This window comes from Lithobates pipiens, unplaced genomic scaffold (genome assembly GCF_037356315.1).
Source record: "Lithobates pipiens isolate NorthernLeopardFrog02 unplaced genomic scaffold, aLitPip1_a1.2 Scaffold_8, whole genome shotgun sequence".
NCBI classification, from domain to species: domain Eukaryota; kingdom Metazoa; phylum Chordata; class Amphibia; order Anura; family Ranidae; genus Lithobates; species Lithobates pipiens.
Genome location: NW_027507903.1, coordinates 329,818,184 through 329,845,185, shown reverse-complemented (window position 1 = coordinate 329,845,185; position 27,002 = coordinate 329,818,184). Strand labels below are relative to the sequence as shown.

General features: G+C 43.4%; 1 protein-coding gene across 1 annotated transcript in view; it reads right to left on the bottom strand.

Moving 5' to 3' along the window:
- Positions 1-27,002, bottom strand: part of LARS1 (leucyl-tRNA synthetase 1) — an 85,626-nt gene that overhangs the window by 51,138 nt on the left and 7,486 nt on the right. Inside the window, exons 3-8 of the mRNA XM_077473004.1 lie at positions 18,574-18,661; positions 8,660-8,740; positions 8,435-8,575; positions 4,122-4,283; positions 2,708-2,820; positions 335-398 (exon numbers count right to left, since the gene is read on the bottom strand). Of these exons, the coding sequence (XP_077329130.1) occupies positions 335-398; positions 2,708-2,820; positions 4,122-4,283; positions 8,435-8,575; positions 8,660-8,740; positions 18,574-18,661 (649 nt within the window). The remainder of the gene's footprint in view (positions 1-334; positions 399-2,707; positions 2,821-4,121; positions 4,284-8,434; positions 8,576-8,659; positions 8,741-18,573; positions 18,662-27,002) is intronic.

The following is a 27,002-nucleotide window of genomic DNA, read 5'->3' as shown; positions in this document are numbered from 1 at the left end:
CCTAAAATGGAAATTCAGCAAAAGCGTTTTTTGGATTGGGAAAGTTTTAAAACCTCTGTCAGGCTTTTGTTTGCCTTTCTGTTGGGGAGAATCCCTTTGTTTCCTGCTCTAAGGACAGTGGTCATCTGGACAGAATGTGAATGAAAAATTCTCCAAATGTAGCATAGACAGTTATACAAATCTGACCCTTCCTAATTCTATCAAAAACATAAAACATTTAGGTTGGAGTTACATTTTCACCATCATTAGAAACTGAACTCCATCTTTCTTAGGAAAGCTGCAAAAAGGCCATTGAAAAAAAAAAAAAAAAAAAACTACTTAAAACAATACCAACCTCTCCAGTCTGTCTATCATGATCCATGCATGGTTGGCCATCTCTTGGTGAATAGATGGTGTACCTGAGGAAAAGAAAAGTAATGGTTATAAATAGTATAGTTTAACCACTTTGCATCCCGCCCATAGTCATATGACGTCCGCAGGAGGGATCTCCCACCATGGGCGGGAGTCATATGATGTCCTGAGCTTCCTGGCCGGCACACGCCCCCTCCGTCGCATCACTCAGGAGCTGCCCAGTGGCCGCAATGACCGTGGATCTGTGTGTGGTAGAGTATTTAGTAAACATTTTTTATTTGTAACACTAGTAAAAAAGTATTTTCATATATATACACATGCCCACATGGTATAAACATAATGGATACTTGTAAGTCAGCTTGGCAGCACATGAGAGATAGTAAACATTGATGAATGTAATGCAAGGTATTATCATATTTGCAGGCATTGGTACACCATATGCAAAAGAGCTGCTATAAGATAGGTACACATACACATTAATAGTTACATAGTACTCAATACACTTTGAATGAATGAAAGATATATATGGGCCAGTGAATAAGTAATGAGTCAGACTTGACTGAGCACCCCATGGAAACAACGCCTTTCATGGCTATATAAAGCCATGATAGATAGCCATGAAACGTGTCAAGTTTCCACTGTTTCCAGTGCAAATTTCCCCTTATATTGGTGGTCAGTTCAGAATCCCCCACTATATACTTGACAAAGATTCCTAGCTTTTCTCTACATGATTCAGAATTGGCGACAGTCTACTAACTAATCCCATCCCCCCACCACTGTGTCAGGGCTGGCTTAGCTCTTCCTTCTCTGGGCTGGCTGCTCAGCTGTCGGCTAACTGCCAGCTCTCATCTCTCTCCACAGTTACCAGCTGTGCCTGATTATACTAGTCTGACCTGCCTACTTAAAGCTGTCCAGCTCACTTCACCTCTGCCTTCGCCTTGGTCACATCACAAGAATCCATCTTCTGCGGTTCTGTTTAAAGACTGGTTTGCTGAAATCCCTTATCCTGCTTGCTGTTGCTCTACTTGGATCCCTGACTTCTGGCCTGGCTGACTATTTGATCCGGTTAGTCAAAGCTATGCTTTGACTACGCTTTTTCTATTTACCTTTTTATTTTTATTTAATAAACAAGTGTGATATAATTGTACTTCTGTCTCGGTCTGATTCATGGTTTCTGACACACTGTCACTGATCCCATCAACACCCCAGCATTGCCACTGATCCCAGGAGTCCTAGGAGTTTTCTGTCTATTGATGGGTCCCCTCACCTCACCAGTCCATGGTGTGCAGGTAGTTAGGAGATGATGTGCTGTAACCTTTAGAAACCAACCAGTGAGCACTAAGCATTAATGATGTGCTGAAACCTCTTGCAGCCAATCAGTGAGCAGTAAGGATATGCAGTAACTTCTAGCAACCAGTCAGTGAGCAGTATTGATGTACAGTAATCTCTAGCAACCAACAAGCAGAAGTCGTGTGCTATAACCTCAAGCAAATAATCAGCGAGCCATAATGTGTTTAACCTCTAGCAGCCAGTCAGTAAGCGGTAATGATACAATGTAACCTCTGGCAACCAATCACAATTGCTGCCTTATCCGATTCAGGAAACTGATATTTTTTGTATGTTTCAGAACAGGTGGAGAACGAAATTGCATGGAAGAGGGTGCCCTGAAGAAAATGTTTGCCCAGGGTCCATTCAATATTAAAGATGGCCCTGAACTGGACAACCACCAAACCTGAACGTCTAGTCCAGCCTCTCAACCTTTTAACTCCAGAGAAACTACTAAAAAAAATATTTCGGGTCCCTGGGAACCCTTACCTAAACCGATTAATCAGGAGAGCAATGCAATAATGCCCTCTATATTGATAATCAGTAAGAAGAAACCACTACAGTGATGGTCAGAATGCCTTCTTTACAGGCAGCTTGATATATATATACACATTAATATCATATATATACACACATTAATATCATGCTAATGACTTTTCCCAAGTGGCGCTAAAACTATGCAGATACCATCAAATGGAAGCACAATCAATCACATCTCAAGGTATCCCTATAAACCTCTGGGGAACCCTAGGGTTCCACAGAACTCTGGTTGAGAATGGTTGTTCTAGTCAAAATAAATACTAAGCTTCTACCTCCAAACTTCCAGTCAAAAGAATAACTGCTAGCGTCAGGGATCATGGACCCTACACACCAAAACATACTACAAACCCTTGCCTCAGCCACAGCTAAATATACCATCAAAACAAATCGTCAACAGAGATTAAAGTGATGGCATGAGGCCCAAATACAACTGATAGCAGAATGTAACCTTCGCTAAATGAATTGTTAAAAAAAAAAAAAAAAAAAATACCTTTTTCCAAATTTGATTTTATTCCTTTCCCGTAGGGTTACATACTGCCATCTTACAAAGGAGTCATAATAAGGGTTTACATCGGTGGTGATAAAAGAACGACGCCAATCCACCTAAAAAAGACAAGATATATTTCAGATGCAACTGCAGTTCTCAACTGACACTAACCACAGGCAATTATTATTGTGCAATAAAAATTTTAATGTTTATGATCTGCTAAACGTTATAAGCATAATTTATTACATTTCAGGTAAGGTATATGTTTCAGTAACTGGATTCGTTCTTGGCACCCAAACACGTCAATACATTAGTAGATTTTTACTCTATCAATTATTTTATTTGATTAGCTGGTGGACTTATACTTTAAACTATCGTAAATAAAAGGTGTGGGATTGGGGAAAAAAAAATACATAACCTTTAGGGCTGCAGCATCGGTCCAATTCTGCAAATGTCCCAAACACCAAGTGATCACATAACTACTGAATGTCCAGTTCAGATTGGCTACTGTGAAATATATTTATATATATATATAGTGTGTGTGTTTTATTTGTTTTACAGTGTATGGCCAACTTTAGAAATTCAAGTGATAAAAGGCATAATCACCAAATATTTGTGGCGTTCTAAGTCCCATTTACCTGGGAACTCTAAAGAACCTCACATTAAAATGAACAATTCTGGATAGCAAGAAAAAAAAAAACATAACGGCTACATTGCACCTATACTGGCTGTTTACAATGTAATTTAAAAATCTCAGCATATTACTTTGGGTAAAGGATAAGTGAGAATAGGCATGCGGCAAATATATTAGTGGTTTTAGATTTTATTTAATACAATAAGCAAAATGGCCCTCACGAGAAAAACACAAATCAGATTTTGACCACAAAGTCCTAAAGATAACAAGAACTGTAAATTGTTGGACCTTTTGTTGCATCTAAAATGAGGACAGATTCTGTACAGCAACAAGATAGGTTGAAGCACACTGTATATCAGTGTACGATTGTCTGTGAACTGGTAACATTATTACAATGCAGGCACTGCTATTTGTCAGTAGTGTAGTCCTGTGATCAGTCTACCAATTTTAAGGTTATTTATAAATAGCAACCTCTATGATGGCAGTCAGAAGTGCCAAAATCATCCAACCAAACTCGGGCATCAACATTGCCAGTTGGATCCACAAACAGGAATACTCTGCTTGGCTGAATGTTCTCATTCATGTGAACAGAGAAGGGAGAAGATAACCACTGTTGGAAGGGGATGTTGGCTTGAGGGGCTAACAACGGCAAATTGAAAAAAGCTTTCTGATCTGCCCAGTCAATGTTTTACCTTACAATGATTGGCCAGAAATGGACATTACCTAAAGTAGTCATCTCACATCTATAGGTACCCTTACATATCGCTCTATTGTAATCATTACCTTTAACCCCATACTTTTCAGATCTTCTAGTGCTAGAGGAGGGAAATAGCCAAGCCAATGTTCAGCTTCAGAAAACTTGATGATCTCTTCATCCTTGAGTCCTAAGGATTTCATAATTCCCCACTGATATTTTGATGATCCAGACTTTGCAGCTGCTTTACTCTGTTAAATAGTAACAACAAATAAACACAACATGCATTTAGTAATTTTAATCATTTTAAGGTATAAAAAAAAGTTCTAAAACAAAATCTCTAGCAGAAGATGTGATTCGTTTTTAGGCTCTGTTCACCACTTCAAAGGCGCACGATTTCCAGTGCGACTTTAAGGACCCTTGCACACAATACTTCTGTTTGAGCATCTACTTTTTCAGACTTTTTTGTATGCATTTTCGTGCATATGCGTGCGCGCAATTTCCATGCAAATTTGCGCATGAAAAAGTATTCTCGCGTTTTTGTTCTACACAATATGTAAATGGAAATTTGCACACATTTACGCTCACGAGGCGTAGATTTTCGGACCACAAATTCAGATTTCACTGAAGAATGCATGGCTCGTTTACACACCTGTGTGCATAGGCACATTACAATTAATGGGCTGTATTGAGCTTTTTCAAGCTGCAATGTGCAAAAGGCCTAATGTGACTTTACACTGTCTAGCAATCAAGTCGCATCAAAATAGTGCAGGAACTGTTTTAAAGTCGCACAGATCCGAATGGGTACCTTTGAAAACAATGGGCTGCCCCACTTGTTATGTGACTCTGTCTAAAGTTGCATGACAAGTTGCACAGGTGTGAACAGAGCCTTAAGTAATCAGGAATAATAGTGAAACATATAGGACTGATCACATTGTTTTTGCAGAGGTCAATACGAAATGGAGGAATTCATATTGTTTAACCTCTTGCCGACCAGCTGCCGTCATTACACTGCGGCAGGTTGGCACGGCTGCACAAACCACAGTAGGTGTACAATGGCCACTTTAAGAGCTATAGGGGGCACGTGCAGCCCAACGCTGAAGCCGAAGCGTGTGGCCACGATCTGCGCTGTCAACCCGCAAACGATCTTCACAGAACCAGAATGGGGATCTGTCAATGTAAACAGACAGATCCCTGTTCTGTAAGGGAAGTAGAGAGAGAGAGAGCTGCTGTTCCTAGTGATCAGGAACAGCGATCTCTCTCTCTACTCCCAGTCAGTCCATTCCCCCAAAGTTAGAAACACACTTAACCCCTAATCGCCCCCTGGTGTTAATCCCTTCGCTGCCAGTGACATTTATACAGTAATCAGTGGCTATTGTCAATGGTCCCAAAAAACTGCGGCAGACAGATCGGACACTTTTGACAATGTCACAGGCCCGCTAAAAATCGTTGATCAATGCCATTACTAGTAAAAAAAATATATATAATAAAAATACCATAAATATATTCCCTATTTTGTAGACGATATAACTTTTGCACAAACCAATCAAAAGCTTATTGCGATTTTTACCAAAAATATGTAGAATACATATTGGCCTAAGCTGATGAAGAAATTACTTTTTTTTACATTTTTGTTGGGATATTTATTATAGCAAAAAGTAAAAAATGTCAATTTTTTTCAAAATTTTCACTTTTTTTTTGTTTATAGCGCAAAAAATAAAAAACCACAGAGGCTCTATTTGTAGGGAAAAAAAAGACAAAAATTGTGTTTGTGTACAATGTTACATGGTCGCGCAAATGTCAGTTAAAACAACGCAGTGCCATATCGCAAAAAACAGCCTGGTAATTAATGGGGAAAATCCTTCCAGGGCTGAAGTGGATAAAAAGAGGCTTTCCACATGAAAACTAAAAAAAAATTGCATTGTCAGAAAGTACCAGTGAACTCTTCATGACATAATTAAAGGGGAATATAAAGGTTCTGTACTATGATCTTTGACTGTAATGCCGTGTACACACGACAAGACTTTCCAGCAGACTAAGTCCAACGGTCTTCCCAACGGACTTGCGACGGACTTTCAGAATGAACGGACTTGGCCACACACAATTACATCAAAGTCTGACAGACTGGACCGTGATGACGTACGACTGGACAAGAATAAGGAAGTTCATAGCTAGTAGCCAATAGCTGCCCTAGCGTCGGTTTTCGTCTGTTGGACTAGCATACAGACAAATGGATTTTTGGACCGGAATCGAGTCAGTCGGAAAGATATGAAACATGTTCTAAATCTAAAGTCCGTCTGATTTTTTTTTCCGACAGCAAAGGTCCAATGAAGCGCCCACGCGGTCTAATTGTCCGACGGATTCGTTCCTTTGCTGTCGAAAAGTCTGGCCGTGTGTACACGGCATTAATGCCAGTTGCCTCACTGACTGGCTGTTTGAGGACTTATAACACTACAATACTGTTAAGTATAAGAACTTGCATTCTGAAACCAGCCTTTTTCCAGTGCTTAGCATACGCATTACAATCTGACTGTACAATCTTTACACAATCAGCATTAAATTTACAAAACGAAGTAATATGAGGACGTGCCTAAAATATCCAATAAGACATGCCCTTGAACCACATAGTTATTGGTGGATCTAAAGAAGATTGTAAAAAGGTATGTGGTGAGCTTAAAGGAGTTGAAAAGGCAGAAGGTTTTTTATCTTAACGCATTCTATGCATTAAGGCATTGAGATAAAAAGCCTTCTTGTGTGTAGCAGCCTCCTTAGCACCCCCTTATACTTACCTGTGCCCCATCTCCGTCGAGCGATGTTCACGAGTCCCTCGTCATCCAAGACTCTCCCTCTCGATTGGCTGAGACACAACAGCGGCACTATTGGCTCCTGCAGCTGTCAAAGTCAGTGGCGGGACCGAACAGCAGCTACGTGTCTGAATGGCCACACAGAGCTGTAGCTTGGCTCGAGTGCCCTAATAGCAACTACTGACTGTGGGGGCACTCGACAGGAGAGAGGGGCTGGAAGCAGCAAAGAGGGACCTGAGAAGAGGAGGACCCAGCAAGCTGCTCTGTGCAAAACCAACTGCACAGAGCAGGTAAGCATAACATGTTTGACAAAAAAAAAACACTTTACAATCACTTTAAAGAAGGTATTCCAGGTATTGATCATTTTATATAGTTACATTGTCCAGCTTGGAAGAATGAAACTTTTCATATACCATACCTGTGAGATCCCTCTAGAAGCTGGAAATCGCTGTAGTAGATGCCAATAATATAGTGATCTTGACTAGCTTCTGGGTTCCATACCTAGCTGCTGCCGCAGGTCACTTGATGGGCACCGCGGCCATTCGGAAAATGCTTTTCTTTTTCTCAGAGTGCAAAGCGTTCTCTGATTGGATGAGGTAGAGAGCATGACCTTACCACTCCACCTCATCCAAAGAGAGGATGCATTGCATGCACTCAGTAAATCTCTGAATTGCGCCTGTTCTGAGTAGCCAACCTCTTGCAGCAGCAGCTTGGGACGGGACCTGGAAGCCAATACAGGTCACTATAGTAGTGGTGTCTACTACACTGATTTTCAGCTCCTAGAGGAATCTCACAGGTATGGTGTATGAAGGTTACATTGGTCCAAGCTAGGCCAAAGCAACTATGGCAAAAGATCCATACCTGAAGTTATTCTTTAAAGTGGTTGTAAACCCTCCCCCACAACTTTGTCCCATGTAAATCAGCATAAAAAACCCTAATGAACACTGCTTGTAGATATCTCCTTACTTGCTTAGTATTGTAATCCTTGTTATTCTGTAGAATAAGGTCACTGAGCATGCCCAGATCTCCCCTGATTTAAGGCACACTCTCTGTCTTATCTATCTGTTATCAGGACTTCCTACCGCACAGCTCTGAACTCTGCTAATCACTCAGAGCTTCTTCCTATACACCATGTGACCATGTGACATGGCATACAGTCCAAACTTGAGTATTACTGCAGTCTTATCAGCTAAAGCTGATAAGTCTGACAAAGGCAAAAGGCACAAGTAAATACTATGAAATAAACAAGTAAGCTATGAACAGGGAAGCAGGGTTGCCATAGAAATGTTGGATTGAGAAGGAGCCTTGGTTAACAGTACAGGAAGTGCTCAATGTAAGGGCGGAAATACACTCCACTGTGGACTCAGAAAACAATACTTAAGATGGCGCTGCCTAACCCCTGGAAACAAGTTTTTTAAAGTTTCTTTAAACAGTAAGTAATATGCGATTTGGGCTGGATTACAGTGGCTATGGTCTGCTAATGTCTTATTATAATGGACTAAATGAAAAGAAGCATCAGAGTGGGAGAGTTTACTTCCTCTTTAAGAGTCCATAACAGATTCATGTCAGTGTGTTAGAAGGTGGAGCTCACAATTTACCTTTTTTCCTTTGGCTTTGTCTTTAATAACCAGCTCATCCTCTTTCTTTGCCGGCAACTGCTCATCCTCCTCCTCCTCTTCAGGAAACTGGGGTGGGCAGCCATATAGCTCCATCTCCCTTTTCAGTTTATCTGCACATGCCTGAAAATAAGTTAGCAGACATTGGTAAAGGTGTATACAAATCTGACCAACATCAAACCTGCATGGAAATGGTTGAGAACTTACTTTGATAGGCATGCCAGTGCAATGTAGACCAAATGGAAAAAGGCAAATCTTGCCCTTCAGTCTCTGGAAACCTACAGAAAACTAAACAAACAGTAAAGGTCATTAATTTTCAAGATGAGTTACACTTACAAAGCTGCAGTTATACAGCAGAGTGAACATTTTGTAATAATAAAAGCATTAGGGAAGCATTCTCCATTATAAATCTCACAGTACAGCTCCAAGGAAAATATTTTGCGTGTGAATAGAAACTGCATGCCATGCAATATGTACTTCCAACATATGGCATTTGTACCAAAACATTATTTTCATCACAAAAACATAAATATAAATTTACCATCAGATTTTTATCAATTATATATGTTTCCTTAAAGTGGTTGTAAACTCTTACATATACAGAGGGTCCCCGACTTACGAACGCCCAACTTACGAACCACTCCTACTTACGAACAGGGCACTGCGGGAACCCTCTGCCTTTCTGCATGGACCATCTATCGTTCTGTGCGTGTGTGGCCAGACGGAGCCTCGGAAAATGTTGTAAATGTCCGTAGTTTGTCGTGCATGTGCCGAACAGCATTTGAAACATCATAAATGTCCGTAATTGTTGATCTGCGCATGCGCGGCCGACTTACGAACATTTTCGGAGATTACAAAATGGGAGGAAAGTCCCTAACGGGTTCGTAACTCGGGGACCCCCTGTACCCAGTGAAGTTACTAGCCACAGAGATTAAACAAATCCTCCTACATAAGTTGTACCTGTTTATCTATAGCTGTCTTTTCTCTACAATCAAAATTCAGAATTTACACAGGATCCATCAGCTCTGAAAAGAAGGGGGCAGAGAGCTAAAGTTACATTAGTGAGGAGAGCTCTGAGATCTGATTGGTGGGAAGTGACATGCCCCCCTTCATACAACACACAGGAACAGAACTAAGACTGTCAATCTGCTGGAGCTCCCTCCCATCACCATTTTTCTCTTGGTGTCAGGAAATCTGGTCAAATCTGTGTGCTGTGACCAAAGACAATATCCTCATGAGCTTTAATATCAATTTGATAAAATCGGATAAACGTTTGCACCGAAGACCAAGTTGCGGTCTTAAAGATCTGAGCAATAGAGGCCTGATAATGCACCATCCAAGAGGCACTAATCGCCCTTGATGAGTGTGCTCTTAATATGAGAAGGAAGAATTTTCTTCTTTAAGCTGAAGCTTGATCAATCACTTGACAAACCCATTTGGAAAATAGTGGATCTTGCCGCTGCCCGTCCATATCTTGGACCCTCTGGCAGTACAAACAAAACCTATGTTTTGCGAACCTGAGCGGTAGCCTTTATATAGATTCTGATCACTCTTACTACAACAAGAGACTGTAGTGCTTTTTCTTCCCCAGATTAAGACTTCTGGGGAGAATGAAGGAACAATAATATCTTGGTTTAAATGAAAACCTGTTAGCACTTTTGGTAAGAATTCAGGATGAGGACATAAAACCACCTCATCCCTATACATGATGAAATATGGCTCTTACAAGACAGAGCCGTTAGTTCCGATACTCTTCTAGCAGAAGAAATGGCAAGCAAAAAAAGATTATCTTTCTTGTCAAAGAACTTCGAGAATTTCTCATAAGGTTCAAACGCCTGATTCAGCAAAGCCGAAAAGACCAATTTTAAAGCCTAAGGATTTAAAGGTGCCTTGATAGGGGGATAAACCGTGTTACCCCCTGAATAAGCTACGCACCAAGAGTGGGAAGCAAGAGGCCATAGGAAAAGACATCGGCACGGCCCTTGAAGAAAGTCAAGGCCAGCTTCATTTCAGATTCCATATGCAGGAATCCTGCCTACTGACATACTTTCTGGGGTGCCAACCCCTGGATCCATACCAAGAAACCTATGCCTTCCAGATTCTATAGTAAGTGATTCAGGAAGCCAGCTTACTGGCATTAGTCAAAGTAGACACTACTGAAGGAGATCCCATGATCTTTTATGAAGTGGGATTCAACAGTCAAACCTGTTAAACTCCTTGTCTGTAAAGTAGGATGAAATACCGGACCTGCAAGAAGGTCTGGCTATAATGTCAAAGTCCAAAGGACTTCTACTGCCCTCTTTATGATCTCGATAAATTAAGATCTTCTGAGACCCGGCTGGGGGCACCAGAATCGCCTCCTTATTTTCCTGCTTAATCCTCCGGAGGAGGTGCGGAAGTAGCAGAGCTGGAGGGAATGCAAAAATCAGTGATAACTGATCCTCCCCTGGGAAGACTAATGCGTCTGTTCCGCCTGCTAGCAGACCCCTTGTTTGACATAAAGTTGTCGACCTTATTAATGAATCTGGGCGTAAAAAGGTCCATGTCCGGAGTACTCCATCTGACATATTGCTAGGAAGATGTCGGGGTGAAGAGATCATTCTCCCAGAAATAATTGTTGGTATCTCAAGTAGTACGCCTGAAATATTAAAATTGCCAAAAGGCAAGGAGTGTTGTGTTCTGCCAAAGCTAGAACATTATTCACCTCTTTTTTTGGGCTGCACGTCTTCTTGTGCCTCTCCTGGTGATCGATGTAAGCCACCACCATGGCACTGAGACTGAATCCTGTCAGGACAGTCTCGTAATCTGACCGCCAAGATTCTATGGCCAGATGTACTGCCTGAAACTTCCAACAAAGTTGATAGGCAAGGTCCTCTAACCTGGACCATCTCCCCTGGACAGAATCGCCTTCCAGGGCTGCTTCCCAGCCTAGAAGGCTGGCATCTGTTGTTAACACCTTGCAGGATAAAAAATTTCCCTCCTGCTGGATAACAACCACCAATTTAGGTTCTGACCTGACCTATGTTGGGAGCCAAGCGTTGGGAGTCAAGCGTATTGGAAACAAACAAGGCCTGAATCCCCTTTATTCCAGACCGATGGGATGGTGTCTTTAAGCAGTCTTTGAATAAAACTGCACATAAGGGACGGCTCCCTGAAGGAGGCCACCATTTCTCCTAAAAATCTCCTGCAGCCTTTATCCTGATAAGTTGAATTAGTCCTACAATGGAACTGATTCACGTCTGGGGTAAGAATACCTTCTTCTGTATGGTATCTATAACCAGCCCCCAAGTAACCTCCTTGATGGTTTAAAGGAGAATATTCCTAGGCTGAGAATCCAACCTAGAGATTTTAGATATCTACAGCTGAGATCAGACTCTGGTTTTAGACCTGAGACTGAATAATCTATTAAAATTAGATCCTTTTAATAGGCTAGGACCGTTATGCCTTGAGCCCTTAACCTGGCTAAAGGAGGTGCCAGAATCTTTCAGAACACTCGTAGTGCTGTGGCTAAGCTGGATGGCAGTGCCACTAATGAAAAAATAATTTTATATTTCAGACCGCAGAAATTTCTGGTAAGCAGGAAACATTGGCACATGGAGATATGCAACTCCCCTCCTTGCAGGATGGACACAGCCGATCGAATTATGAAAGGAAAGTGCCGATTCAGATCTCCGAGATCTAGAATGGGTCTTGCCTCTCTGTTTGGCTCTGAGACCTTAAGAGGTTTGCGCCAAAAAAAACACTGTTCCACTAAGGGAATCTCTGCTTGAACGGAAAGGAGAGTGAAAGCTTCTGCTGTTTCCAGCATCAGAATGGTGAGTGCTCAATACAGCCTCCAGTGGTGACACAGACATGACATGACAACACAATACATGGAAGGAGAGAGTCCTTGCAGAAAATTTCCCCTACCTTTCCTCGCCACAGGGTTTTATCAGGGATAAAAAACCCAATCTTCGCCCTTCACAGTAGGCTCCCAGACCTTGAAAGGAAACCTTCAGGAACAGGGGTACACTCAGGTAATCCCGCAATCCTGGACCTGCGAGAAGACCCTGCCAGTAAACTTTTATTGGCCTCACTACCAAAAAGTACTGGATCCCAGGGCCCAGCTTTAAAAGCATTCGCAAGTAAAACCTTGTGTCTTCAGATGACGATGCCCAGGTACAGTTCATTTAGTCCATTGCGGATACATCAGAATGGATCTGGTCAGGATGGCTGGCTCTCAAAGGATTACTGCCCGTGGAGCTCAGTACACACATCCTTACACGTGCCCAACACCTTAGACACTGGCGAAAAAACTGAGGACTCCCAGTAATGGGAGGGGTTATATGGGGAAGTTCACGCATTAAGGGGCGTGCCAGTGTCCAGCACCTGATACGCCGATATAACCCACATAGTTATTACTATGGCTCCGTGTCCCCTGATGTACGAAAATAAATTAAATTACACTTATTGTTTTGGATTGAGACAAGTACACACTATAGAGGGATACATTTTGGTCATATTTCATGTCTGAGGTTTAAAACCACTTTAAAATTAAACTCTAGTCAAAATATTTGTTCCCTTTTGGAAGGCATGGGGCAGGTTTTATTAATGCATGTCCACATATGGGGCAATTTTCACTTTACACCTGATAGGAGGGAACATATTTCCAATGGGGACAAACCCCCCCCCCACAGAAATCAATTCTCTGTAATATACTGGAAAAGGGTTAGAACCTCAGAGCATCTATCACTGGGGTCTATTTAAAAAGCAGATGGATGGCTGCACATTTAGTGTGTTTTACAAACGTGCATTGCGATCCACCTTTCTGGAGTCAGAAGCCGATGAAGTTTACAGTATGGAGTGAAAGTGAAAAAAATATAAGAAGAAGAAGCCCAGAACTTGTCAAAGTAATGTTACAAACTCTCCTCCAATCACATAGCTCTCTCTGCTACATTAAAATGGAATTCAATTTTAAAAACCAGTTAGACTTACCGGCAACACTGTTTCTGGGAGTTGTCCAGGACAGCACTAGAGAGATAGTCTCCGCCTCCGGAGGCAGGAAACACAAAATTTTAATCCATAAAAGGGCGGCTTCCATCCCTCTTCCCCAGTCTTTAGCCAAGAACTTCCCCGGAATGGCTTCTGAAACAAAAACACTCGTCCAAAGTTATAACAGCATATAGGGAGGAAATCCCTGCTGTCCTGGACGACTCCCATAAACAGAGTTACCGGTAAGTCTAACTCTGGTTTTCTCTAGTCGTCTGTCCAGGACAGCACTAGAGAGGGTCAACGAGAACTTACCAGATTTTTTTTGGGGGGGGGGGGGGGGGGGAACGACGACTTCCACTTGGAGGACTTTTCTCCCAAACGCTTGGTCTTGTGCCGAGATGAGATCCAATCTATAATGCTTCATGAAAGTCAAGTAGCTTGACCATGCTGCTGCTCTACAAATTTGCTCTGGTGTCTCTCCAGCTCGCTCCGCCCAGGAACTCGAGGTGTGGCGTGAGCCATGGGGGAAAAAGGACATTCCACAATAGCTTGTTTAAATCCACCTTGCGATTGTGCCTTTTGAAGCTTGGAACTCCAATTTTTTTCCAGAATGCAAAATAAATAGAGCATTTGATTTTCTAATGCTTTCCGACAATTCCAGATACCATAAGACACAGTTGTTTCTTTTGGATTGGTTGGGGACCCACAGAAAGAAGGCAAACCATTTCATGATTCCTGTGGAATTTTGACACCCCTTTAAGAACAAACCCCAGGTCTGTAGGCAATACCAGTCTGTCTTCAAAAATATGCAGGAAAGGCTCCTTAATGGAAAGCGCCTGCAGCTCGCAAATGCGTCTGGCTATGGAGATGGCCACTAAAAAAACAATTTTGAGCGCGACCCATTTTAAAGGACAGCCCTTCCTTTTGCAACCATTTTATCCAACCTTGCAATACTGTCAACAGGTCCCATTTTGGCAGAACTTTGAACGCAACAGGCCTAATCCTGGCTAACCCCTTGAAGAACCTGCTAACTAGTGGGTCTAAAACCAGGGGTTGCTCAAAAAAAAAAAAAAAAAAGAAAGAAGAAAAAAAGAAAAAACCGATACCTGAACTTTCAATGTACTAATGGCCAGTTCTTGGTCCGTGCCGTCTTGTAAAAACTCCAAGACGGCTGGAATATCTGCAGACATCTTCTTGGTGTCTAGCCATGAACAGAAAACTTTCCAAAATTTAACATGAATTGGCCACCAGGATCATCATGGTGCGTTCCTGAACAAACTTCCTCAGGACCAGGGGAACAAGTTTGAATGGGGGGGGGAGGTGTAGCATAGACAAAACTCCCACTTCTGGGCCAAGGAGTCTATCCCCTTGGCCCCTACTTCTCTTTCCAGCGAGAAGAAAAGTGGAACCTTGGAATTTGATTTATTTGCAAACAAGTCCACCTATGGAAGGCCCCATTTCTCTACCACTAGCTGGAAGACGTCCCTGTTTAGTGTCCATTCTGACTCGTAAACATGGTGTCGGCTCAGAAAGTCCGCCAGATGATCGCCTCCATTAGATGGACTGTGGATATTGACCTCAGGTTCCTCTCGGCCCAAGAAAAGATGGCGCCCGCCAGTCTGATTATTGACAGACACCTTGTTCCCCCTTGTTTGTTTAAATAAGAGAGACTGTTACCACGCTGTCCGAGAGGACTTGTACGTAGTGACTTTTCAGCTCTTTGGCGAATGCCTTTAGCGCTTCCCAGATTGCTTGCAACTCCCTCCAGTTGGCTGATATTTGGAACCGTTTTCTCCTAGCGCCCTTGGGCTACTCTAGTCTTGACCCCCAGTGGGCTCCCCAGGCACTGGCATCTGTGGCGATAGGGATGGACACCGGAAGAGACCATAAGAGACCCTGCACAAGGTTCTCTTTGTCCCTCCACCACCACAGACCTCTTGGTGTTTGCAGATAGGCAGAAGGTTGTGTCCAGCTGCTCAGGATATTGGCCTGGAGACACCTAAAATGGGCCCTTGCCCATGGTACTGCTGGGATTGTTGCTGCCAGGAGACCTAGACCCGACATGGCTGAATGGATGGAAACTGGCAGATTGTTCTGAAAAAAGGCTGCAGTCACCTTTACCTTTTCTACTTTCTCCTCTGCGAGATAGATCTTCTGCGCCACTGAGTTCACCAAGAACCCCAAGTACTGTAAGGCATGTGTCGGGGTTAGGTTCAATTTCTCGCACGAGAGTGCAATAAATAAAAGGTTGTCTAAGTATGGGATGATTGAGATTCCTTTCAGTCTATGGGGGAGGCCCGTGCCTTCGCCAGGATTTTCGACGAGGACAGGCCAAATGGCAGGGCCCTGAATTGGAAATGTCGGACCTGCTTTCCCCAATTGATTGCCACCCTCAAAAACTTTTGAGATTCTTCGTGGATCAGGACTTGTAAATAAACATCCCTCAAAACGAGGGAGGCCATGAAACAATCTGGGAGAAGAATTGACTTCACAATAAAGATGGTTTCCATCCAAAATTTTTGTAGATCACCAATTTGTTCAGTGACTTCAAGTTCAGTATTAGGTGGAATTTGCCGGACGGTTTCCTTACCACAAAAACCTGAGAGTAGAAACCGTGGTTTATTTCTCTCTGTGGCACTGGACTAAGAACCAGCTGGTCTATCAATTCGCCAATTTGTGACAACAAGGCTGTCATCTTCTGAGGATCCCTGGGAGGTGTGGTTTACGAACGTCCTTGTGGGCGGAGTGCCCTTAAACGGGATTTGATAGCCTTCCCTGTTTATCCTCAGTATAAATGCATTTGGGGTCGTTTTTTCCCCACTCACTGTGGGAGGAACTGCCCCAATCTCCCTCCCATGGGAACTAAGTCATTGGGATTTGGTGGTTTTCTTAGGAGAGGAAAATAGAATACCTTTCTGCTTCCCCCTTCCCCACTGTTTCTTAGAGGTTGACCTTTTAAAGGTCTGTCTCTGTGACGGCCCTTGTCTTTGGGGGCAAAAAAAAAAAACATTTCCCTGGGGTTCTCTTATTTTTAATAGGAAAAGCCTTCTTGTTGGCAGTACGGGCTAAAACTTTTTCTAGATCATGTCCAAATAAGAGGTCTCCTTCAAATGGGATGCCACACAGCCTAAATTTTGAGGCCTCCTCTGGGACTGACACCATAATGGGCGGGGACATCATCCGGTGATGTCCCTATACAAGTCACCGTGCGTCGTATCCGTGCCATTGTGAGCGGAGGATGCGACGAGGCAACATCTGAAGAGAAGAAGAGAATAACAGAAGGCGGCGACAGAAGACCGGGCCACCGCCTGTAAAAAGAGCTAGAAGAAGGCCCGGTGGCCCGGCAAGAAGAACCGAAGAGGGGGACAAGACCCCCGAAGTCGGAAGAAGAGGGCGGCAGCGAGGAAGAAAGCCAGGCTCCTCCGCTAGTAAAAGAGCTAGAAGAAGATAGCGGAGGAGTCCGGCGAGAAGACCCCCGAAGACGGAAGACCCCCGGAGCTGTGCAATAAACAATTTTAACCTTTGTGTGTTTCTTTTTTTATACTTTTTTTTTTTACAGGTGAATGGGTAGGGGTACATTGTAGCCCATACTCATTCACATAGGGTGGGGGGGCCGGTATCCGGGGGCCCCCTTATTAAAGGGGGCTCCCGGATTCCGATAAGCCCCCCGCCCACAGACCCCGACAACCAACGGCCAGGGTTGGTTGTCGGGAAGAGGCCCTTGTCCTCATCAACATGGGGACAAGGTGCTTTGGGGTTGGGGGGGGCCGCACAGCCCCCCCTTCTCCAAGGCACCCCCCCATGTTGAGGGCACGCGGCCTGGTACGGCTCGCTCGTCGCCCCCTTTCCTGGCCGGCCGGGTAGCGTGCTCGGACAAGGGGCTGATGTGGACCTGGGGGGACCCCACGTCGTTTTTTTTCCGGCATTGGGTTCCCCTTTAAGTCCATACCAGGTGGCGGGGCCAGCGACGCATCTTTCGCAGGCCCTGCCTACCTGGAGACGTGCTCAAAACGAGCGGACTTTTCTCCGGGTGGGAAAAGTCCGTTCATTTGAAAAGTACGGCGGACTGGCATACGAACGGCCGGATTGTCCGTTGAAATGCAAGTCCGGCGGGAAGATTGAAGTGCAAAAATACTAAGTCCGCCGTACTTTTGGGTAAAAAAAAGTCAGCCGGAGCCTACACACGGGGGGGATTGTCCGGCGGACTTGAGTTTGCCGGACTTTTCCACCCGATTGTTTGATCGTGTGTACGCGGCATTAGGACAACCATGTCCTCAAAGGAAATGTCTGTTGATTGGGAGAAAGCTGCGTCCGTTGCCTCCTTGTAAACCAATTTATCAATACAGGGTTTACAATGGGGCTTGCTCCACCCTTTTTTGAATTTGCTCATACATGACGGACACCTCCTCTTCCCCCCTGGCCTCTCTGCAGCCCTTTATTGCAGAAGAGACCTGCTATGTGTGAGATACTGGACAGTTCCCTCTCTGATCTTTTAGAACAAACTTGGATTGTCTCACGTTTCTGGTGAACCTTGGACTCTGTTCCTCACATGAACTTCCTTATTTTGGTGTCTCTGAACTTCCCGTTTGATTTGATTGTTGTGCTCTCGCCAGCCGATATCTTGCTCCTGCCAGCCAATATCTTTGCTCCTTTGCGTACCTGCAGTTGTCCTTCTCACTGCTACCACTTGTTACCAACCTTTGGCTTGTTCCTCGACTACTCTTCCACTTGATCCTATCGACCTTTGGCTTTACGGACTATGCTAGATCCCTATCTCCCATACCTGCTACTGGATCCCAGCCTGCTCACCTCCTGGCGGTGTGATCCTGAGTACTCTATATTTTCTATAGGCAACACTTTAAAAGCACCCTATAGGTCAGCAGTTTAGCATTACAGACTAGGTCTGGTACTAGAAATATTGCTCTCATTTCGGCGTGTGAAAGAAAATTTTTTTAGGGGGTTAATTTTACATACTTGGGCGTAACTTACATTGTGTGTGTAAATTCCCCTCCGTCAGGACCTGCTAGCGAAAGGGTTAATTCACAAATATATTAAATGGAGAAACATTGCAAACAACTGAGCTCTTCAAAAATAACTGCATTAACTATACAGCTAAAACTGCAGATGACCAATTTCATTACTTTTCTTACCTCACACTTAGAGAGGGAGAATGTGTGACCAAGGTGAAGACGCCCATTCATGTAAGGGTAAGGGAAAGTCACAAGGTATTTGCTTTTCCTGTAATGAAAAGGAATGTTACCTCTTTTCTCATTCATAAAAAAAAAAAAATAACACACTATTTCACTGTTGTATTGTGCAGCACCACACAGATCACAAAAATAAAATGATGACTTTAATATCAGTTATCAGAGAGTGTCTGGACCTGACTTTTATAGGGGAAGCTCGGTGAAAACTCAATTTTTTTGTATTTAAAGTGTTACTAAACTCACAACAGTAAAATCTGTCTGTATATGCAGCATAGTATGCTTGTTATTCTCACTGTGGAACTTAATGGGTTAATCCTCCGCATTGTGTAAAAACGTCAGTTTTATCCTGTATGCATAGATCCTCCCCCTTCTGCACTGGGGAAGGCCAGCTAACACAGGCAGAGTAGCCAACCTGCAGTTTTGTCTTTTATGATGGAGAGAAAAAAAAAATTGTTGTTCTCAGAGCTATCCAGATCACATGATATTAGCATCACACAGGTGGGAGTGTATACAGGCTACAGTGGAAATCTCCTCCTACCTGAACTCTCAGTACTGGAGAAACCGTGCAGTTTATCACTGACCATGGCATACAGACCAGCCAAAAAAAAGGTATATAGTGGCAGTATTTTAATGTAAAAAGATTTATAAGCTGTGGGCGCTGTGGGGGGCAGATTAAGCATTTTCAAATTACTGGGTTTAGTAACACTTTAATACACAAGACAAATATTAGAACCTCCATCAGATTTCTATTGCTTCCATAAGGACATGGAATAGCCAAAACAGGGAAGTTATACACAATGATCCAAATGTTATCAATGGAAATTCTTGCATTCACAAACAGTATTAAAGCATATGTCACCCCAGCACTTCATATTCTTGATATGTGCCTAATGTACCATGTACTTGTATGAGAAAGTATCTTATTCTCTTTGTATTGCTTCCTTTATGTGAAATTCCTCGTGTTCCTGCCGGTCCCCTTGCTTTTCTATTAAGAACAGCTATGCTAGGAACTCTGTGTACTCTCCTACAAAGATCTGACTTGTCCCAATACACCCCCGCTGCACAACCATTCACTGGTAAGCTCAGTGTCCCGTTGTTTCTCCTCCCCCTAGCTCTTATGCAGCAGAGAAGAGAGGGAATGTGAAAGCTTAAAAAAAAAGTGGAAAACTGTATTTATAATGTTTTTTTTTTTTTTTTAATAGCTATACAAAAATGTTTTGCCTTTCATTTCCCTTTTAACTGCTTCAGCCCCAGAAGATTTTACCCCCTTCCTGACCAGAGCACTTTTTGCGATTCGGCACTGCATCACTTTAACTGACAATTGCGCGGCAGTGTTTATGCCTTGTTTACAATGCCTTGTTTACACAGGCATCTCCCTGCTCTGTGGCATGATCGCAGAACACTGACTGACATCGAGTCCATGGGACACGCGGGCATGGTCACGCTGTACGCGGCAGGTGCACGCTAGCCCCAAAAGGGGACATAAAGGTACGCCCATTTGCCCACCACTGCCATTGTGCCAACGTATATCGGTGTGCGGCAGTCGGCAAGTGGTTAAACCGAATAAGTTATTTCACAAGGTAAGGGTTTACAATCAGTGATAATTTTGACGTCACATTTCGATCTAGTTTTAGTCATAGCCTTCTGACTAAAATGTTATTTTAGTTTTAGTCATATTTTAGTCTACTAAAATCCCCAGTACATTTTAGTGAACTAAAATCGAATGGGTTTAGTTAAATTACAATGCATTACTTAAGCATTTCTCTAGAATTTCCAAACTCATTCTATATTCCTGGAGTAAAAATCTAATAACATGTAGCCGGAATTGGGAAGTAAATGGGAGTGAGTGCACATGGCAGTCTGGGTAGGCTGTTATTTTACACAGCGCTAAGCACTGCTACCTTGCTGGGGTGGGGTGCGACACTCCCCACGTGGTTTGCAGGGCATTGTTTCAGGCTGAATGCAAGTCTTCTCCCTTTTGCTATTTTTTTAGGCTTTCTAAACTTGAGGCTCCACTTTGAGACTCCTTGTTCCTCCACAATATCAATAAAAATTTTCAAGGAACTTTAATTACAATCATATTATGTGCAGATGCTGTATAACATGATTTAGCGTTAATTTTTTGCAAGTGGTGGACTATATAAGTTCTCAGTTATAGAAGTTCTTTGGTATACGTGGGAAGGCTGACTGTAGGTCTAGCCTCCATTTCCTGTCGACAATTCTCTTGAGTGGGCGATGCTTCTTACGTTATGCATCCTTTCCAGTGTGACGTCATTTCCGGTTTCCTTGCAGCAAGGTGGATGTGCAGCTGGGTTCACCTCTCCACTTCACGCGTGGACCCAAGTCGGGGGGGGGGGGGGGGGGGCTCATGGCTGCAGTGTTGGCGTTTGGGGGGCTGGAGGCCCGCTCTGTATGGCGTCCAGAGAAGGGGTGGCTGCTTGGGTGTCCTGTTGACTTTGTGAAGGTGGAGGGTGGTGGGGGGGCAGTATGTCACTTGTTCCTGGACCGCTTTCCCTTGTCCAGGGGTGACATTGCAATCAGCTCACACTTCCTCCATGGTAACTACATGGGTAGATGGAGAGGACACTGGGTAGAGGTTACATGGCAATTGGAGGTTGTTGTAGGAATTGTGGTCATGGCTGCCAGAGCCATATTAGGTGTCACGGGGTCCCTGGATGTCTCTTTTCAGCGAGGCAGACGTGCGGCTGCAGTTGGGATCGTTTTTCCCCATTCTCATGGACGGACACAGGTATCAATCTAGAGGGGGTCCATGGGTGGCATTGGGACCAACCTCTTTGGGCGTTTTCATGTTGCAGTAATGGCTTTTTATGGGTACATGCTCCACATAATGTCTGGTGGGGGGGTTAGAGGGGCTCTTAGGTTTCCTCTCAGGCTGGAGTGGTTGGGGCTGGGGGCAGTGTGTCTGTCAGCAATCAACGATTTGGTATTAGGTGGGGAGTCATGCAGTCAGCTTCATACAGTCGATCTCCCCCTTTTCTCGGGTACTCTCATCGCAGTTCACTGCTCTTAATAGTTCCAAGCATGTTTCACCATGTTACCAAGGCTGCATCTCATACATATCTGTTTATTTTTCTGGATTCTGGTTGGAGTGTGTATTTGAACAGTCATGTATTCAGGCATATACAGTCCCGGTTTCACAAATTGAAGTGGAGGTGATGCAGCTTTTTACATTTTAATCAGGTCCTCAGTATATGGCTCATTGCTGCAGTTATTGGTCGGTTGTTTGAGCCTCAGTTCTTAGCATATGTGGAATTTTGGGGCAGCACTGCTTACCACCTTGTTCCTACTGACGGCACGTCTTGCATCCCACAAAGTCACTTGGGAGTTGCTAGTAAGGGAACCGACTAGTCATACCAGGCATCTCATAGGTTGGCTGGCAGAGGTCACAGTGTACAGCTTATCTGAAACTCCTCCACTAGTCAAGCGATGGTTCATCACGATGAGGATTGCATGTTCAATACATGATTTCGAGGCATCGTTCGGGTGGTAGCTTTGTTCAGCTCAGGTAGGTGTTGTTTGTTTCACCTTATGCCGGTTGCAAACTCATAAATTTTATGTAATAATTTCTTCATGTATTAGGCCTTGCGGCAGTCTACCACTGCGGGGTCACCCATCATGTTTTTGGGTGCTAACGGATGATTGAGAGGTTTGTTTTAAATTGGTTTGTGCGGTGGCAAGTCACCTCATAGATCATACAGTTCATGTTATATTTGCATGCTTCATGAGATTTCACCACTCATATAGTTGCCCGACACATCTTCAGGTTTTCCTTAGGCCTGGGGTACGTAATAATTGCCTGCCATGCTTCAGGTTGCGCAACCTCAGTATTTCAGGGGGTTGACACATTTGCAGTCCTACTCATACTTTGTATTTCATCGTTGGCCTCTTTCACCAGGTGCAGGCCCTTTGACAAGAGAGGGAATCTAGGTCAAAAGGTAAGTTATGGTTGCTTTTAATGTTAATTAATTAATTTTCTTGCACAGATATTGGTACGTTTGGTTCGCCACTTACCGGTGTCTCGTTATCATTTCCATACTTGGTACATGTTCTGCCTTCATGTTTTAGGTCACGACGTTCACCACTGCAGTATTACCGATCGCATTTATAGGCAACAGTGAGGCGAGATGTTCATTTGTAAATTGGCTTGTGCGGTGGCAAGTCTCCTCACCTGTTTTTCATACAGTAGACAGACTGTTTTCATACGTTGTTGTCATTGCACTACTCACTACTTTTGATCTGACACGCCTTCAGGTTCCGTAGGCCTGAGTGTACATCTTTAATTGGCCTGCTTCACCTAAAGTTACTCGGCCTCTGTAAGTCAAATGGTGAACACTTTCTTAGTCTTATATAATGCTTACTTAGTTTTCGCATACTCTCTACTTGCTCAACGAAGTTACACCACTGTACGGCAACACTCCACTGCAGGTTTACCTATCACGTTTATGGGTGTGGTAGCAAATCTCCTCATGCGTTTTTCATATGGCTCATGTTACAATTTTATACGTCATGACATCTCACTACCCATATCACTTGTCTGACACGTCTTCAGGTTTCATAGGCCTGAGTTTACGTTTTTAATTTGCCTGATATGCCTCAGGTAACTTGGCCTTGGTAGTTCTTGAGACTGACACGTTTTCAGTCCTGCACAATGTATACTTTGTCATTAACCACATTAAAAGGTTGTTTAAAAAACAAAAAAAAAAAAAATGAAAATTTTCCTTTCCGTAGAGTATGAATGAATAACTTGTATAGTGCTTCGTGGAGGCCAGATAGTTTTCTTCCGAGCGGATGTCCTTGGGTAGGGCATTCCATAGCCGTGGACCTTGGACTGCGAACCTTAGCCTTTTAATTTATAATGTGTCTTGGGGGTGAGGAGGAGGTTCTGGGTAGCTGACCATAGAGTGCGACCTGGGGTGTAGCGCTATATTTTGTCGCAGAGGTATTGCGGGGCTTTTCCTTGTGTACATTTGCGAGTAAGGCAGAGAGTCTTGAATGAACTCGATCCTTCAGAGTAAGTTTGGGGTACATTACGTTATAACTCTTGCTTATGACAGCGTTTTTGGTTGCATAGGACATGTCACATGTAGCGGATATCGACTTTGCCTCCATCTCTCCTTCTCCGGCCAGGGGTTATGAACAGGGTAGCACACCCTCCTTAAGAACCTGGACCGTCCCAAGGCTCATGGCTAAAATGTGACACAGGGGAATTTTGTACCCGGCTTTGGCTCGCAAAGCGCAACTATTAAGATTATTATCTCTAATACTGAGCAGGTTACCCTACGGGCTGTCCCTGTCGCAGATTCACGCCACCCTGAGCTTGCTGGCAACCTCCTGTCAGGAGTTGCGGGTTGGGGTTGAGGCTTTGATGAGCCAACCAAGTCCGGTCCCGGTGGATCCTACCATTCCAGGGACAGCAACAGGTTCCAGGACACCCTTGGTACCAAGCCCCGGGCCTTCAGCTTTAGGTAAAGCGCAAGTGCTCTCTCCATTACCCTGGCTCACTTCATTCCTGGGAATATCAAAAAAAGATATTTTAGACGGCAAAGACATTTATTTGGTATCCTTCATTGCTGCCCACGATGTAGCAGACGAGTTGTACGCTTGCGGTGATGTTTTCATAGTTTTTAAGACCAGAGACCACAGGCTCAACCGTAAGCTTTCCATCCCAGGAGTTTTTCCTGGCTTTCAGTTAGGGACAATATTTATTCAGTGAGCCCTCAGAAGAGGGAGGAGCTGGATCTTTACCTCTATGAGGTAGTGCAGTTAGGTCAGAAGTATGGGGGGGGGTTCGGTTTTACGATTATCATTGTTTTTCCGCTAAAGCCACTGCCATTTTGCACAACACCGGGTGGTAACAGTCTGGAGCAATTTTGACACGGAGCTGTTTTGCCGGTATTTTGCTAGGCTGAGGTCGCCAGTTTGCGTGACATGCCTGTAATCCTCTCATACCTTGCACTGGTGCCCAAATACAGAACTTCCCATTCTACCAAGTACATCCAGGGCAAGCCTGTTCCAGAGTAGAATTGCAGTCACTGATAGGCATGCTAAAATTTGCCATGTGATCATTCCCCAGGGTAGATCGTTCATTTCTCGTTGTTGGCCTTGTTACCCTTAGCCCCCGATTCAGACTCTCGGGGTCAAATTAGATTCTGCGGCTCTATCTGACAAAGAAAAATGCTAAAAGCAAGATAGCAAAATCACTGTGATGTTGCTATCTTGCTTTTAGCATTTTTCTTTGGTTCCAATCTTTGGATCTATAACATTCAATACAATTTTTGAGGTGAGATCTAGCTTCCCGTACCCCTGACCACATGCTGTATATCAATTAATATTTTTGCCTATATTTAAGTTTCTTTATATACTTTATGTTCCTAATTACATTTGAAATAAATATTCATATTTATATTCTACTCAATACAGTATACAAACAAACTGAACCACCAAGCTCCTGAAGAAACTCGAATTAAGTGAAACATGTCGAGTGTAGTACAGGTTAATTTGACTCAGCTTGAATGAATTGTATACTTTGCGGTCTTTGGATGTTTTTAAGATTATTGTTTATTTGTTTCATCATCGTTATTGTAATTTAATCATCCTATTTGATACCGGTAAAGTCCCAAGGTCTGTGACCTCTTTTGCCCCCCCCCCCATATTTTTTTCAATAAATCTGTTTTGCCAGCTCATCCTGTCTTTATTTTTGCTCCCTTTAGGCATACTGACCACGTGACTATGGCACACTCCAGGTCACTTCCTGTTTTCCCTTCATACCTTTGATAAAACGGTCTACTAGAGACACTGAGTACAAGTGGGACGGCTGGCCACAAGTGTGCTCATAAGTTTACATACCCTGGCAGAATTTATGACTTCTTGGGCATTTTTCAGAGAATATAAATGATAACACAAAAACTTTTCTTTCACTCGTGGTTAGTGTTTGGCTGAAGCCATTTATTATCAACTGTGTGTACTCTTTTTAAATCATAATGACAGCAGAAACTACCCAAAATTACCCTGATCAAGTTTACATACCCTGGTGATTTTGGCCTGATAGCATGCACACATGCACACAAGTTGACACAAAGGGGCTTATCCATGCTCACTTGTGATCTGTTTGCTTGTAAGTAGTGTGTGTGTGTATAAAAGGTCAATGAGTTTCTGGACTCCTGACAGACCCTTGCATCTTTCATCCAGTGCTGCACTGACATTTATGGATTCTGAGTCATGGAAAAAGCAAAAGAATTGTCAAAGGATCTGCGGGAAAAGATAGTTGAACTGTATAAAACAGGAAAGGGATATAAAAAAAGATGTCCAAGGAACTGAGAATGCCAATCAGTAGTGTCCAGCAGTGGGGATGTGCGAGCTACAAAGGCACAGGAAATTTGGTCAAAATTGTTGGCAAGATGAATGCAGTATGTTATCAAAAAATACTGGAGGAACATTTGCATTCATCAGCCAGGAAGCTGCGCATGGGACGTACTCGGACATTCCAACATGACAATGATCCAAAACAAAAGGCCAAGTCGACCTGTCATTGGCCACAGCAGAATAAAGTGAAGGTTCTGGAGTGGCCCTCTCGGTCTCCTGACCTGAATATCATTGAGCAACTCCGGGGAGATCTCAAACGTGCAGTTCACGCAACACAGTCTCATCCAGAAATACCACAAAAGATTTCAAGCTGTCATTGATGTTAAAGGGGGCAATACATGGTATTAAGAACTGGGGTATGTAAACTTTTGATCAGTTTAATATCTGTTGCCATTATGATTTAAAAAGTTTAAACACAGTTGATTGATAATAAATGGCTTCAGCCAAACACTAACCATGAGTGAAAGAAACATTTTTGTGTTATCATTCATAGTCCCAGAAAAATGTCCAAGAAATCATAAATTCTGCCAGGGTATGTAAACTTATGAGCACAACTGTATACTTGGGTATGCCCCCTTTAGGTATACTGACCACAGCACACCCCAGGTCAGGTCCTGTTTTCCCTTCATACCTTTCCTAATACAGTCTACTAGAGACTCAGAGTACAAATAGATGTTTATTGCCGTTAGAGATGTCTTCACTTATGGGAAGTGACTGCAGTTCTTAAAGTGATTGTAAAGTCTTGTTTAAAAAAAAAAAAAAAGTTATACTTACCTCCTCTGTGCAGTGGATTTGCACACAACAAGCCAGATCCTCCTCTTTTCGGGTCCCTCTTTGGTGCTCCTGGCCCATCCCTCCTGTTGAGTGCCCCCACAGCAAGCAGCTTGCTGTGGGGGCACTCAAGGCTAGCTGCAGCTCCATGCATCCATTCAGACATGGAGCTGCCATTTGGACCCGCCCCCTTTAACCTCAGAATGGCTAACTTTGAT